The sequence below is a fragment of the Homarus americanus genome, unplaced genomic scaffold (genome assembly GCF_018991925.1).
Source record: "Homarus americanus isolate GMGI-L3 unplaced genomic scaffold, GMGI_Hamer_2.0 scaffold10940, whole genome shotgun sequence".
Lineage (NCBI taxonomy): Eukaryota > Metazoa > Arthropoda > Malacostraca > Decapoda > Nephropidae > Homarus > Homarus americanus.
The window spans coordinates 20,419-36,453 of record NW_024723873.1 but is presented as its reverse complement, the minus strand read 5'-3'; the positions used below and the strand labels follow the sequence as shown (position 1 = coordinate 36,453).

The 16,035-nt window shown below is 37.6% G+C and overlaps 1 protein-coding gene across 2 annotated transcripts in view; it reads right to left on the bottom strand.

Annotated features, from left to right (window-relative positions):
- Positions 1-4,434: 4,434 nt before the first annotated feature.
- The window catches only part of LOC121863983 (phosphatidylinositide phosphatase SAC2-like), a gene marked incomplete at its 5' end in the record, with an annotated part of 26,401 nt that continues 14,800 nt past the window's right edge, over positions 4,435-16,035 (bottom strand). Inside the window, 2 exon segments of one of the 2 annotated variants that reach the window (XM_042362846.1) lie at positions 4,435-4,817; positions 6,950-7,118. In XM_042362846.1, the coding sequence (XP_042218780.1) occupies positions 4,793-4,817; positions 6,950-7,118 (194 nt within the window). 2 annotated transcript variants of the gene reach the window in all.

Genomic DNA, 16,035 nt, shown 5'->3' with positions numbered 1-16,035 from the left:
ATTTACACAATCTCCCTCAAAATACTTTAGGTTTCTTGTTTACTCAAGACATCTTCAGGTCATGAGACCCACTAATCCCCCAGCCAAGAAAGGGTCAGTAATATGAGACCACTAGTTCCCCACCCTTTGAGTCAGGTCAGGCCCCTCCCGAAAATACTTTAACTTTCATCTTAATTCAAGACATTTTCAGAAAATTCTCTCAATTTTCAACCTCGGAAAACTTGTTCCTAAGCCAGAATTTTTGGGAAAAATTCCGGTTTTGGGAATGATTTTCCAAGCAAATTTCAATTCCAGCTATCGGAGATTTCCGGGTTTGAAGGATTCCGGCTAACGGAGATATTACTGTACAGCTACTCCTCAACTTACGACATACTCGACCTACAACCACCCGGACATACAACCGCCTCAGTCGTACCAAAATTTTGTCAAATTACTTATTTTAGAGTTCCAACGTTAGTGATTGCGCTGTGGACTGACAAAATTTTTGTTTGTAATTCACTTTAAAATGGCTGGCAAGCTTAAAAGTGAGAGTTTTGTGATGCTGAGAAAAAAAAGAGAAGCCCATTTTAGATTTTCTATGTATTATTTAAGCATTTTCGACTTACGACCAATTTGACTTACGACCTGGATTTGGGTCCCTAACCCAGTCGTAAGTTGAGGAGGAGCTGTGTATACTAAAAAAATTTATAATTTTACAAAACAGGAGGTAAATCTAAATATTTAATGAAATAAAAAAATTAAATTTAAAATAAGATACGACATAGTATACTGTACCCACTTGTGATAAACATCTACCTCAAGAACATTAAAAGTGAGCTTATGAAAAAGTACCACTGCTTATGGCTATATGCTGACGTATTTTTATTGCATAATTCGTAATATTTATGTAGCTATGCAAGACTGTTCTACCTCCCCCCACTCCCCCCACCTTCATTTAGAGGGTCCTTCTGTTTACATAGTAAAAGCTGTAGAAAAGTATTTATAATAATATTTTGGTGTAACGTAATACCAATCACCTGGTAAAAGTCAGTATTTGGCACCCTTCTCAGCTAGCTAACCATGGGAGACTGTCGTCACGAGTCAGTTACCCATCAAACATGCGAGAGTGAGGTACAATCGTGAGTTGCTCTCACGCCACCTTTATCTGCCCATATCTCAGAACGAGTTTTTCTAACCTTCAATTCCGTAAGGCTCGGCCATTTATGGGACGATTCTAATAAAACAAAAACTAAGTCCAGTAGAATAACATACTGTGCATGACGTAACATATAGATTTTCTTTATATTTGGCTTGGTTTATTATTTGCTGGAGGAAAAAATGGTAAGTTAGGAAAGAAATTCATGCACCCAATATGAAAGCAATAAATAGAAATATCTATATGTTACATTCAAGAGGAATAAATTACCTATACTCCACGTGAATTTCAAAGTACAGTACTCCCTCTTTATCGACGGATTTTTTATCGACGGTTTCGATTATCGACGGATTATTTAGACGGATTTTTATTTTGGCTTTATTTGAACTCTGCGGGCCTTGTTTGTACTTTCGCCGCTAGGCGGCACTAGTGGCGTGACTAGCGTCTACCCGCGGCCCGCCTTCCCTGAACACAGACATCAGCCAAGCCGCGTGGGCAACAGTCTTTGATTTTCAACTTTTGCTGGTGGTTCATCACATCAACTTATATCACCATGCCTCCCAAACGACCTGCTGCTCCCTCTGGATCTACACCTAAGAGGGCAAGACGAGTGCTGACGCTGAATGAGAAGAATGAAGTGCTGAAACAACTCGACAGCGGTATGAGCTACGCAGCTGTTGGCCGCCACTTTGGGCTCAACGAATCCAGTGTGCGTGGAATTAAACGACGTGCAAAGGATCTGAAGCACGCTTTAGCTTCAAGTGCACCAGTGACATCAAAAGTGACAAGCCATGTGCGTGATGATGCCCTCATTAAAATGGAAAAAGCACTGAACATTTGGATAGAGGACCTAAACCGCCGCCGCATACCACTTGACTCGAAATTTATTAGGCAGAAAGCTAAGGAACTTTATGATAAGTTTTCTAAAGGTGATGATCATGGTGTTGGTGATGGTGATGGTGATGATCAGGGTGATGGTGATAATCAGGGTGATGGTGACAATTTGAAAAAATTTGCAGCTAGCAAAGGATGGTTCGAGAAATTCAGACATCGTTATGGGCTGCATAATATAAAAGTGACTGGCGAAGCAGCATCAGCAGACACTGTGGCAGGGGAAGCATACCCTGCAGAGTTTGCTAACCACATAGAACAAAAGGGTTATAGGCCAGAACAAGTTTTTAATGCTGATGAGTCAGGCCTATGGTGGAAGAAGATGCCACGCCGAACCTACATCTCTAAAGAGGAAAAAAGTGCCCCTGGATTTAAAGTTGCGAAGGACCGAGTGACAGTGATGCTATGTGGGAATGCGGCAGGGCATATGATTAAGCCCATGTTGTTATACACTGCCGCACGACCTCGGGCTCTCAAAAATAAAAACATGAACTTGCTACCAGTTTTCTACAGGAACAACAAGAAAGCGTGGATGACATCCGATTTGTGCGTGGATTGGCTGAAAAACTGCTTTGCTAGAGAGGTGAAAGATTATCTGGATGAACTTGGCATGGAGTTCAAAGTGGTATTATATCTAGATAATTGCCCTGGCCACTCTGAAGAACTCAAGACTGCCCACCCCAACATTGAGGTGGTTTTCCTGCCAAAAAACACCACCTCCATCATCCAGCCAATGGACCAGGGAGTCATTGTCGTGTTTAAGGCTAAATATGCAGAGAAGACTTTCAGCATGATTCGTGAGTGCCTTGATAAGGATGCTGATGTGACACCCAGAGAAATGTGGAAGAAATTTGATATTGCACAGTGCATAAACTTCATCGCTGAAAGCCACAATGAACTGTCGCAGAACTGTGTCCGATCATGTTGGAAAAAATTGTGGCCTGAAATTGTCCCAACATTCACAGGGTTCCCAACAGCCGAGCCTCAGTTACGCAACATAATAACTATGGCAAATGAAGTTGGAGGTGAAGGGTTCTCTGACTTAACAGCGGCAGAGGTGCAAGAAGAGTTATTGGGAAATGTTGGGGATCCATTTACAAGTGATGAACTAGAACAATTAGTGGAGCTGCAGGATGAAACAGAAGATGAAGTGAGTGATGATGAAAATAAGAACTTAACTTTAGATAATCTTGGTGAAGTAATAAGAATGAGTAAGGCCCTCTCTGCTCGTCTCTATGACATTGATCCCTCCCTTGATAGGTCCCTTAAAGCAAAGAGAGCTATTGAAAATGTTATGTTGCCATATATAGAACTGCAGAGGGAAATGAGAAGCAAGAAAGCACAGACCACCATCACCAACTTCTTCAGTCGCCGAGTGCCTGCCATCGCCGAACCTGCCGGCATCCTGCAACAGGAGGCAGAAGCTGCCGACACCTCACAACAACAAGACGTAGAAGCTGCCGGCACCTCACAACAACAAGACGCAGTACCTGCCCACACCCCTCAAGAAGATGCAGACCTTGACTCATCATACTCATCTGACTGGTCAGGCTTTTAATAAGCCTCAATCATCACACTTGTATATACTGTACACTGTATTGTTTACTGTAAGGACCGATGTTCACTTCAATAAATGAAATCGTAAGTTTGCTAGTATTTTTGTCCACTTATTATATTATTATTTATACACTATTATTTAAGGTTATGTGTAAAGGAAACGCATTAATGCTTAAAGGTACATTTATTCAACATATGCTAATAATAGTTAGAAAAATTACGTAACCATCACGGTATCGACGGTTTCTTTATCGACGGCCGTCTACAGAACGTAACCCCCGTCGATAAAGAGGGAGTACTGTAATTTAGCGAGAAGTTATGAAGAAGTAGGATTTTGAAAACTGATAAGAATATAAGGGAAAAATCTGTTACAGTAGGTGGAGACATATCGTGAGATAGGGTCCAAGGATGTTCGCTATATACTAAATCGCGATATATAATTACATGTAATCAATGGGAAAATTGGGTTAAGTTCTGCAGGTCAATAAAAAGGACTAAACTTGACATAAAATGGCACAGACTAAAGTTAGCAGAATATAATTTGCATTGCTGGAATCCTTCCAAGACAGCGAATAATTTGAATTCAGACATCATATATAATATTTTAGTCCTTTTCAATAAAATAACTAATTAAACTAAAATTTGTATGTCTAATGCGAGCTATAGCATGTTTACATCCAAACTCATCACTATCTTATAAGAATTCCAGCAATGTCAGTTATATTCTCCCATGTCAGTTCAGTGACATTTTATAAGAGAAAAACTTCAAGTTACTCTTAAGGACAGATAAATAAATAAATAAGCACTAGACCTTGGCATCAACTGTCAAACATATCACCCCCCCACCCCACCCTCACCTTCCCAGCCAGGGTTTGGTGGTTTTAGGCTTAAAGTTGAAAGTCTGCTGTACCGTATACAGTATTGGAAAATTTCGATAATTTTGGTAGTAGTGATAAATTTGAAATAATTCCTGCATGATTTCCCTCGCGAAATAAAAACATTTATCGCTATATTGTATATATATAGGAAAATGTTGATAATTTTGGTAGTCGCAATATAATTATTATTTTTTTATAAAGTCGCGATACAGTATATATACCGACCCTACTGCATTAGGGTTTAGGCAGAACCGATTCAGGGGTATCTGGTGTCCTTAAATGCTGACAGGAAATTGATATTGATTGTTCAATTATTAACGAATTTTGTGCTTCAGCTGGATGCTCCCCTTAAGAACCTGTAAAAAGGAGATGTCAACAGAGTACTGTATTAGCATCCAGGTAAACTCCATAAGGGGCTCAGCCAATAACAACAAAACTACAGATTTCTTGGAAAAAGGAGTAATGTCTTGTCCAGTATATAGTACAGGAAAGCCTCCCATAATGACGGTTCTACTAACGACGATTCATATTTAAGACCCTGGCTAAAGACCCTATTCAGTTTACGCCATTATTTTCTTTGTATTTACGACGAAAATATTATAAAAAAATTAAGTAAAATTACATTTTCATATATGTAAATAATAACTAAATCCCGATATGTATTATACAAATAAAAAAACACGCTTTGCGCATGGAGGCTGCCGGGATTGTTAGTGGTGATGCCAGCATCACTAGTATAAACAGTCACAGCTGATGGGCCCTTTGTTTTCACGCATCTGAACAGGAAAAGGAGAAAAACATTCTCGGGTTTCTTATGGCATTTTTTGCGTCACTATTCAACATGAGCAAGAGAGCAAGTGATGGTAGTGTTGGTTCAAAAGCTAAAAGAAAATGTATAAGGTGAGAGGTATGTGGATATTATATGGAGCAAGCAATAAACATAATATTATTTTCTGAAGTGGATCCATTAACAGAACGAAGCATTAAAATTAACAGGGACGTGAAAAACACATATGACCTCTACATAAAGATATACATTATAATGAGAAAAGAAAGTGGCTGTGAAAGGTTCTTTTGACAACTTTATTATTCAAAGGCGCTAAACCATCAACCTCAGCTACACCATCAAATTCAGCATCATAAGCAGCTTCAACAACAACTTCAGGTTCAGAAACAGTTTCAGCAACAGCTTTATGGAAAGCTACAGCTTCAGCCAGAGTTGAACCTCATTGACGAAATCATCTGAGTAAAAACTTGCACAATATTCATTGGCTGTCCTTATGTTTTAGACTTAACCACCATTTGTGAGTAGAATTCTTTTTTGCATTAGTAAGTATTAGTTAAAACATACTGTATATGAACAGTAATAAGTGTTGCTTTTATATTATGGAGAGAAATGACGATGTTTTCACATAAACTGTACGCACTTATATACGATGGCATTCCCAATCTATTTTGTTTTTTCTTTACCATTAATGGTTACCTATGTCTATTGTTCCATTTATTAACATTACTTGATACATACATATTCATTTTTTTACATAAATTTTACTACAACAACAACCAGGGTCTTATTTCTTCAGTTTCTATGTAGAAGTAGAACCATTGTCATTCGTCACGGGTGTTGTAAATATGAACGAAAACAATGCCGTCTCGTCTCCTCTTGTGTGTTTTATTATTCTACTTAATATTAATGAATTGCATTGTTCATTTCACACATATAAACCTTAATTCAATCAAATACATATTCAGTAATAAACAATAATGAATCTTTTGTACATATTCTTAAGATAAATGAAGCAGTTTCCTAGAGGGTGCACGTACAAATTACCATTCCAGTATCACTCTCTTTTTTCTTTAACATCAATGGTTACTTTTACTGTAAATTAAATAACATTAATTAAAACAAACATATTTTGTTACATTAATTTTACTATAGCAACAACCAGGGTCTTATTTTCTTGTTTCAGATGGATAACTGACATTATGGGTGTAAACACTAACGAAAACAATGGCGTCCCATCTCCTCTTGTGACCATATTATTATTCATTTATATTGTATAAGGTGCATTCATAAACATTACTTAAAGAATATAGTTTGCATTTTTCATTAATTTTATTGTTTTGGGGGTAAAAGAGGGTAAAAAGCCACACAAAAAATATGAAAAGGTCACACTTGGGAACGCATCTCATTATTATTGCTTTATTTTAATGGTCATTAGTGATTTGCGTTACGATGATTCACCTTACACTGCAATATTGGAGGACACATTACCGTCGTTATTCGAGGCTTTACTGTACTATGCTGTAATGAAAGTAAGAAACATTTTACATGAATGTGTGCTACTTTGGTAGAGTACACAAGCAAAATATGGTGACAAACAGTACAGTATATTAATAGCAGAATAATACCAAATGAAAAGATGGTGATTTTCTGCCAGCTATCACATTAGCTTCTAATGACAACACAATTACAGTGAAAACTTACCCAGAAGGATGATTTGCATGTTTCCGACATTGTTGGAGATTTAATTCTGTGTCAGGTGGGGCAGCTAAGGGCAGAAAGACAACACGTGTTACACAGTACACCAACTGGCCCTCCACAAGGGTACCAACTTTGCGTACTCCTGACACCAACACCAATCTTGGAGAAAGATCTGGAAAAATAACAGACAAAAATAGCATTAAATTTGAAAACATACAAATTTGCACTGATCTTATAAAAAGATAAATTAATTATGGTATTCATGAAACTACTGTAAGAAATAGTTTATAAATTCATGTACAGTTCCATTTAGGATTTCGTGATACACTGGTGGTGGAGGGCGCTCAGCCTATTGCTCCCTTCTGGAACCAGCAGATGAGAGGACCAGTCATCACTGGGTGTCTACTGACCAGACAAAACAAAAATCCCTGGCTTATACAGGTTTTCCAGGTGTAAATTTAAAAAATTCCAGGTACATCAATTCCCCCATTAACTTCCTTGTTAGGTTCCTGAAAACCACAAGTTTAAGTGAAACAACATTAAGTGAAAACGATTTTACCATAGACACAATGATAAAAATAAGGGTTCTGTTCCTTGGGTACATTTCAGATCAAAATTTTCTCATAACTTGCCACAAATGTTTCACTTTCAGCACTATCACCTTTTCTTATTTTAAAGTTTCAAACAAACTTAAAGCTTTCGCCTGTAGGTAGAGCAACGAGCATGAAGAGTTTCATTAATGTTGATCCTCGGTCCACATGTTCAGCATTCTCTCCATATTTTCCATAATGCCACTTCTGTTACAAGTTAACTTTGCAGCAGATAATGGAGTAACACTTTTAGCACATGATTTGATATTTTCTGCATTTCCACAAATTGTTCTTACCTACAGCTGATGACAACAAACCAACAGTTCTTGCTATGTTTACAGCTCATCCTTCTTCAAATCTCTTTACCACAACTAATTTAACTTCTAATGTAACAATTTTCCTCTTCTTTCTGTGACCACAACCAGTAGTGGTGCATAATCCACATTTAGAATTCATTATTCTAGGGCTCAAATGTGTGAATTACGATATGTTGGGCCTGTAGGTGGAGGGAGCCGGCAAGGGGACTCTGTGACGTCCCTGAGGCAGTCGTCCACAGACCAGCAAGAAAAGCACACCTTCTAGCTGGACTCTTGTATATGTGTACTCAACTAAAGTTACCAATGAACTTGGATTGCTATTTACCAACCACACATCAAATAAATTCATAATTGGATTTTAAGTGAATGTTGGAAGAGCATTAACCAACCACCGAACAATAACAAATAAATATGGCGCATACGCTGGCCTCTTCCACAGCCAGCGGAAGGTCAAGACCTATCAGGCACTCCTGCTGTGCAGCTGCCACCTTGGCCAATGTTCAGCCCCATTACCCACGTCCCTCTCCCCGACCCTTCCTCACCACCAGGATATCAACATAATCAAAAGTGGCCATTTCGTTTCCGAAAGAAGTGGGATCAGTGTTGAACAGTGTTTAAGCCAGTGAATTCAGCACTAGACAGTACCAGTGAGAGTCGTGACCCACCAGGGAGATGAGTGCCCTTGGGAACCGACCACCATCTTTTGACCAGGAGGAGCTAATCAGTCCTGCCTGGGAACAACAGAGGGTCGGCTTTAAACCTGACTACGAGATAACACAAAACAACCCCACACCACACGGTATCTCCATGACCACGTGAGGTCCTTCATGTTAACACCTATGGACGAGTTACTGCACCACGTGAACACCACACCACCCAGTGTCTCCATGACTGCGTGAAGTGCTTCTGTCAGCATCTAAGGGTGAGTTACTACACCTCATGGCCTACCTGACCTCACACAGTAGGGCAAGTGACTAGCCCCTGCCATCACTCTGTAAACTATAATTTGTATGTTCAATTCATGTTCCTTCTCCTTTTAGTAATGAAAGCTTATGTTAAATGACCCACCTACCCCATGTCTTTGTATGTAATAAGTCATTTTTGTTTAATGTATATTTTCAGCCTTTGGGCTGCATAACTTTTTCAATAAACCATTAATTATTATGATTATTATTAATACAATCAGGCGCTGAGCGTCTTCGTACTGAATTTTTTAAATTGTCACACATTTATAATTTTCATACATGTTTTCATTTTTCAACGACATTATAACGAAATGACATTAATGAGGAATTGGTATACAGTACATTAATTTGGTCTCTACTACGACAGAATAAGAAAATTAGTGGTTTTCAAGATTATGTCTACAGTTGCTCCTCGACTTACAACGGGGTTAGGGACCCAAATCCAGGTCTTAAGTCGAATTGGTCGTAAGGCAAAAATGCTTAAATATTACATAGAAAATAAAAAATGGTGTCTCTTTTTCTTCTCAGCACCACAGAACTCTCACTTTTAAGCTTGCCAGAAATTTTAAAGTGAATTACAAACAAAAATTTTGTCAGTACACAGCGCAATCACTAACGTCGGGACTCGAAAATACTGTACAGTGATCCCTCGGTTAACGAATGCCTCGGTTAACGAAATTTCGGTTAACGAATTACCTTCCATAAGAATATTCAATTCGGTTAATGAAAAAAAATTTGGTTAACGAAATTCTCATGAAAACATGTCAACATGTTTTCGCTTGCTCACCGTCTGGAATATTAGTCAGCCAATACAGTAATCGGTTCTAGGGCTTAAATTTGTTCCCATTTGAGTAAATATCAAGAAGGTTGTGCTATTAAATATTTTTCAAAGTTTTATATTAAACTATTAGCCATTTTAACACGTATTTAACATAATTGCCGTACAGGAAACTAGTTTTTGGTGTGCCCATCAGCAACCAAGGCATCAGTTTGTGTCTCTGGTCAGTGGAGGTAACATCTTGCTTGTGGCTCTCTTGAACATAAACTATTTTTATGTTTTTACAGCACAATTATTGGTCATTCTGAAATTTATTTAACATATTGATAATATATAGCAGAGTGCAGTGTTGATTTAAAGAAAATAATCTTTATTTACAGCAATTAAACTTAAAATTTTAGTGGAGAAATTGTTATTGAATCCTGCATGGGTCCATAGAAATATAGAAAGGCGATTTCAATCCAGGTTAAACAGGAAATCATAAAGAAACATGAAGAAGGCATTAGAACAAATGTGCTTAGTAAAGAATATGGCATGTCAGCATCAACTGTGTCGACAATTCTTGCGCAGAAAGACAAGTTTAAAGAAGTGAAAGTGAGAGACAAATATACCAGTGTTTAAAGGTAGATCCTTAATTGCAGAAACAGAGAGGTTACTTCTCATTTGGATTAGGGAAAAACAAATGAAAGGAGATTCAATTTCGACTGAATTTATTTGTGAAAGAGCCAGGGAAATCTACGAACATTTGAAGGAAGAGCAACCTGGTTCTTCTGGCACAGAGTTTGAAGAGTTTAGGGCCAGCAAGGGCTGGTTTGAAAAATTTAAGAAAAGAAGTGACATTTTCAGTGTTATTAGGCATGGTGAGGCTGCCAAGGCAGATAAAGAAGGAGCAGCAAAATTTGTAGTGGACTTTAAGAAACTGGTGGAGGAAGAAAATTATCTTCCACAGCAAGTGTTCAATGTGGACAAAACTAGGCTGTTCTGGAAGAAAATGCCCAAAAGAACATTCATCACCAGAGATGAAGCCTCTTTACCTGGGCATAAACCCATGAAGGACAGTCTCACTCTATTGCCTGGTGCCAATGTTTTAGGGGATTTCTGACTGCAGCCTATGCTTATCTACCACTCTGAAAACCCCAGGTTGTTCAAGCAACAAGAGGTGGTAAGAGGACAACTTGGAGTTTACTGGAAGTCCGACCGTAAGGCATGGGAGACAAGACAGCTCTTTAATGAATGGGCTGTTGAGGTATTTTGCCCTTCTGTGAAGAGCTACCCAACCACCAATAAACTCCCTTTAAAGGCTCTTCTTCTTATGGATAATGCCCCTGGTTATGACCCTGAACTTGCCAGCACTTTCGAGGCTCAATTTGACTTTGTCAAAGTGTTGTTTTGCCTCCCAACACTACATCAATCATACAGCCAATGGACCAGAATGTGATCAGCAACTTCAAGAAGCTGTACATGAAGAAAATGTTCAGGAGGTGTTATCAGGCAACTTCCACTGATCCTGAACTAACACTGGCACAATTCTGGAAGACACAATTCAACATCCTGGAGGCTGTAAAATTGATTGTGTCATCATGGCAAGAAGTTTCCATTAGATCACTCAATTCTGCATAGAAAGCACTGTGGCCATCAGCAGTCCATGATTTTGATGGATTTGAGGAAGAGGCGGAGTTGGACAAGGAGATTGTATCCATTGGTCAGTCAATGGGCCTCGAAGTGGAGGATGTGGAAAAACTTGTGATGTCTCATAAGCAGGAACTTACTCCTGAAGACTTGAAGCAACTGGATGAGATGTTAGAAGCTGACAGTGGTGAGGTGGAAAGGGAAAGTGATGACCATATGTCTTCTTCAGATTTAAAAGATGTTGTTCACTACTGGGAGAAATTCAGGAAACTGGCTTCAAGGCACCCTGATGTGGAAACAACAGAACCTATTTTGTGTAATGTTGAGGACAAAGTGGTCTCCTTCTTCAAAAATCAGCTTATGATGAGGAGAAATGCCCCACAAGGAAAAATGTACAGTTTCTTCTCTAAAAGGCAGCGGGAAACAGATGCTACCCCTCAGCCTTCCACTTCAAAAAGGAGAGAGGATTTTCCTGCTGGAGAATCTGTCAGTCCAGAGGTTCCTGACATTTTTATGGAAGGTGACTCGCCTTCCAAGAAGCAGTAAAATGTTTATTCTCCACCTCCACTTCATTCTCTTCTCCCTTCTCCTCCTCCACCTCCCACTTCAAATTCACATCAGCATCATCAACCAGGAGCCTTCTACATACACACCTCAAATTAAGTGTACTTTACTGTATTTTTTTTTTTACTTTGTATGTAATTTTTGGTGAGCTGGAACCAATTACCCAAAATCCCATTGAAACAATGGTTTCGGTTAACAAAATTTTCGGTTAACGAACGACCCTCTGGAACGAATTGAGTTCGTTAACCGAGGGACCACTGTCCGTAATTTGACAAAATTTTGGTACGACTGAGGCGGTTGTATGTCTGGGTGGTCATAAGTCGAGCAGGTCGTAAGACAAGGAGTAGCTGTATACTACAGGTAGTCCCCGTCTTACGACTGACCCAACTTACGTCAATTCGCACTTACGACCTGCTCTGACAGTACGACCGTCTGCACATACGAATTCCGCAGTCGTAGGGTTGTTATAATTTTCATCAAATGATTTAAATCACATTATTTAAATCGATTTAAATCACATTATTTAAATCGATTTAAATCAGAGTAAAAAAATCATGATTTAAATCAAAATTATTTTTTTATTAATAACTGCTTTCTCTTTTTATTCTCCATGATTGAAAAGTATATGCAATGCAGCAGGCTAATAACATTATTTGGATATACATAATTATGTACTGTACTATAGTCTGTTCTCTCCAGTTTTGCGAAACTTTGATCATATCATAAGGTCTCATTATTAATGTACAGTCAACCCTCACTTTACGCGGTTAATGTAACCCACAGGGTGCCGCGTAAAGTGAGGAACGCGTAAAGTGAATAACATAACATATGGGATTAATTGAAATAGAGTCCGGCCCGACCCCCAAACTCCACTTTTTGACGACACACAACTAGGTTGTAGTAAAAATATTATCTTAACTTTATGATGGTATGCACACACAATTAATAATTAAGAGAAATATCAATAATATTAGGTGAAGTATAATTTTTTTTAATTTAGCTCATAAAATTCATACAAATTATCCGGCCAGAATATAATTTACATTGCTGGAATTCTTACAATTTGATGATCATTTTGAATATAAACATCATAGATTTTGCATTAGACATACAAATTTTAGATATAATGTTTACTCTTGAGTAAATATGTTATCTTTTGTGCAAAATATATGATATTTATATTCAAAATATTCCTGGTCTTACAAGGAATCCAGCAATGTCAATTATATTATCCTAACTTTAGTCTGATTTATTATTTATTACTAAAAAGGTAAACAGTCTGGTATTCCCACACATTTATCTAGTAGGGACGTTGGTGGGGGGTGGGGGGAGGGAGGGAGGGACCGGCGACCGACCATCTGTTACCGTGTGAAGAATATTTTTTTTTATTAACTGAAGATTTTTATTTTAGCTCATAAAATTCATACAAATTACCCGGCCAGAATATAATTTACATTGCTGGAATTCTTACAATTTGATGATCATTTTGAATATAAACATCATATTTTGCATTAGACATAAAATTTTTAGATATAATGTTTACTCTGAGTAAATATGTTATCTTTTGTGAAAAATATATGACATTTATATTCAAAATATTCCTGGTCTTACAAGGAATCCAGCAATGTCAATTATATTATCCTAACTTTAATCTGAGGTATTATTTAATACAAAATGTTAAAATCTAAATTTTTCACCCAACATCTCTTGAAGGGAGGATTGGTGGGGGGTGAGGGGGAGGGTTGGGACTGACCACGCGGTTGGAAGAGGGGGGGAGGCAAGGTGGGGTACTTTGATTGACAGATAGTGTCGTGAAGATTATTTTTTTTTTTTTATTAACTGAAGATATTTGTTTTAGCTCATAAAATTCATACAAATTACCCGGCCAGAATATAATTTACATTGCTGGAATTCTTACAATTTGGTGATCATTTTGAATATAAACATCATATATTTTGCATTAGACATAAAATTTTTAGATAAAATGTTTAATCTGAGTAAGTATGTTATCTTTTGTGAAAAATATATGACATTTATATTCAAAATATTCCTGGTCTTACAACGAATCCAGCAATGTCAATTTTATTATCCTAACTTTAGTTTGAGGTATTATTTATTACTATACCTGGTTTTCCCCCAAAAATTTCTCAGAGAGGGAAGAGCCGGCAGTGTAGTGTGAGAGGGGGAGGGAGTCGTGTCAATTATTTGAATGGACATTAACTTGGCGACTGTATTTCTCTATTTCTCTTAAGTATTAATTGTGTGCATGTACCATCATAAAATTAAGATGTTATTTTTACTACAACATAGTTATGTGTCGTCAAAAAGTGGAGTTTTGGGATCGGCCTGGACTCCATTTCAATTAATCCCATATGTTATGTTATTCACTTTTCGCGTTTCTCGCTTTCCGCGGTACCCTCCGGGTTACATTAACCGCGTAAAGTGAGGGTTAACTATACTGTATTTCATTGTAGACTTTTTTTTTTTTTTTTTTTTTAATCTATGTCGGACTTATGACCATTCCGATTTGACCTGGATTTGGGTCCCTAACCCCATCGTAAGTCGGGCTACCTGTATTGAGAAATTTCAAGATGATATATATATGATATTAATTAAGAAATTGAAGACCCTTTTGGGGCCCACCCCAAGCCAATCTGACAGAAAAAAATTATACAGCTATGAACTGAAGTATTAATTAAAGTATGTACCTGCAATGCTTAGTCTAGATACTAGTTACAGAAGGCTGTGCCAGTTCCTGTTGTCTTTAAATTCCTTCTTTCTTTTTCACAGCCGATTCTCAATATTGTAGGTCCTTGTCCATCATTTTTTTATTGCCACTGGCTACGGACTGACTATTTTATTTAACCAGCTATGATCAGGATGATCATTAGGCCTAGTGATGAACAATGGCTAAGACCTTGACCCCATGTTTCTCCATATTTTCTCCTCGGATTTGTGCTAGGCGTGGGGTCAACCTGGACATTCCAAAAAGCCAGAAAGTGAAACCAAACGAAAATCACACTCCTGACTCATGATAAATATGTGGAATAATCCATTTAAATAAAGTCACCTAATTAAAGGAACAATTAATCTCTGACAATACTCATTGCAGAATTAGTAGATATAACTTCGTATATGGTTACTTTATCACTAATATGAAACATGAGAGGTACACAAACAATTCAGTTATTGAGTGGACTATTTACGGAATTTGTTCCTAAAACTGTAATTATTTACTGTACCTATTTTATAGTACCTGTACATCATTAATTTATGGTAAGATTGCTGCCAAAATAACAATATTTTGAAGCTGAACTGAATTCACAAAAAATTCCAGGATTATTTGTAAAATTCCCTGCATTTTCCAGGATTTCCAGACCAGTAAACACCCAGCATCAGATCCTGAACCATGGCCATGCCCAGTGGACATGATTTATTCGTGACCTTGTCTTCTATGCCAGATAGGTTGCATGCAGTTATTGAAAGGAAGAAAATATATGTTTATAATATATGTGGGCTGTTGTGGCTGATTGCTGGAAGGGATGCTATTGCGAGTTGCATGGCGGACAACAAACCATAACCTTGTTTTTGTCTCTCCCACTGTTAGGAATAATTGATGGGTGATAATGATTATAATTTTAAAAGGTTTATTATATTAGACTACTGTACATTTATCTCAAGGAAGTACTGTATTATGTAACATTTAGTAACTACTGAAATAGTATAATAGCATGGTGGTAATAAGAACATCTCATAATGTTACCACAGTTATCACTTCAATATTTATTTATTTGATTTCTTTATTTATTTATTTTTATTATAAGTACTGTCTATACAGTACAGTGATCCCTCGGTTAGAACACAATTCGTTCCAGAAGGTCGATTCATTAACTTGAAACCATTGTTTCAATGGGATTTTGGAGTAATTGGTTCCAGCTCACGAAAATTACATACACAGTAAAAATAAATGTAGTAAAGTACACTTACTTTGAGGTGTGTATGTAGAAGGCTCCTGGTTGATGATGATGGGATTAGGCGGGGTGGAGGAGGAGGGAGAAGGAGGTAGGTGGAAGAGAAATCACCCCATGCTTCATGCTGTCATAATTCAAGAATATTTTCTTTAACTCCTGCACTGCACTATATATTGTCAATATGAAATAAATTTCACAATGACCAATAATTGTACTGTAAAAATGTAAAAATAGTTTATGTTCAAGAGAGTCTTGTATATGTATATTCTGTATGC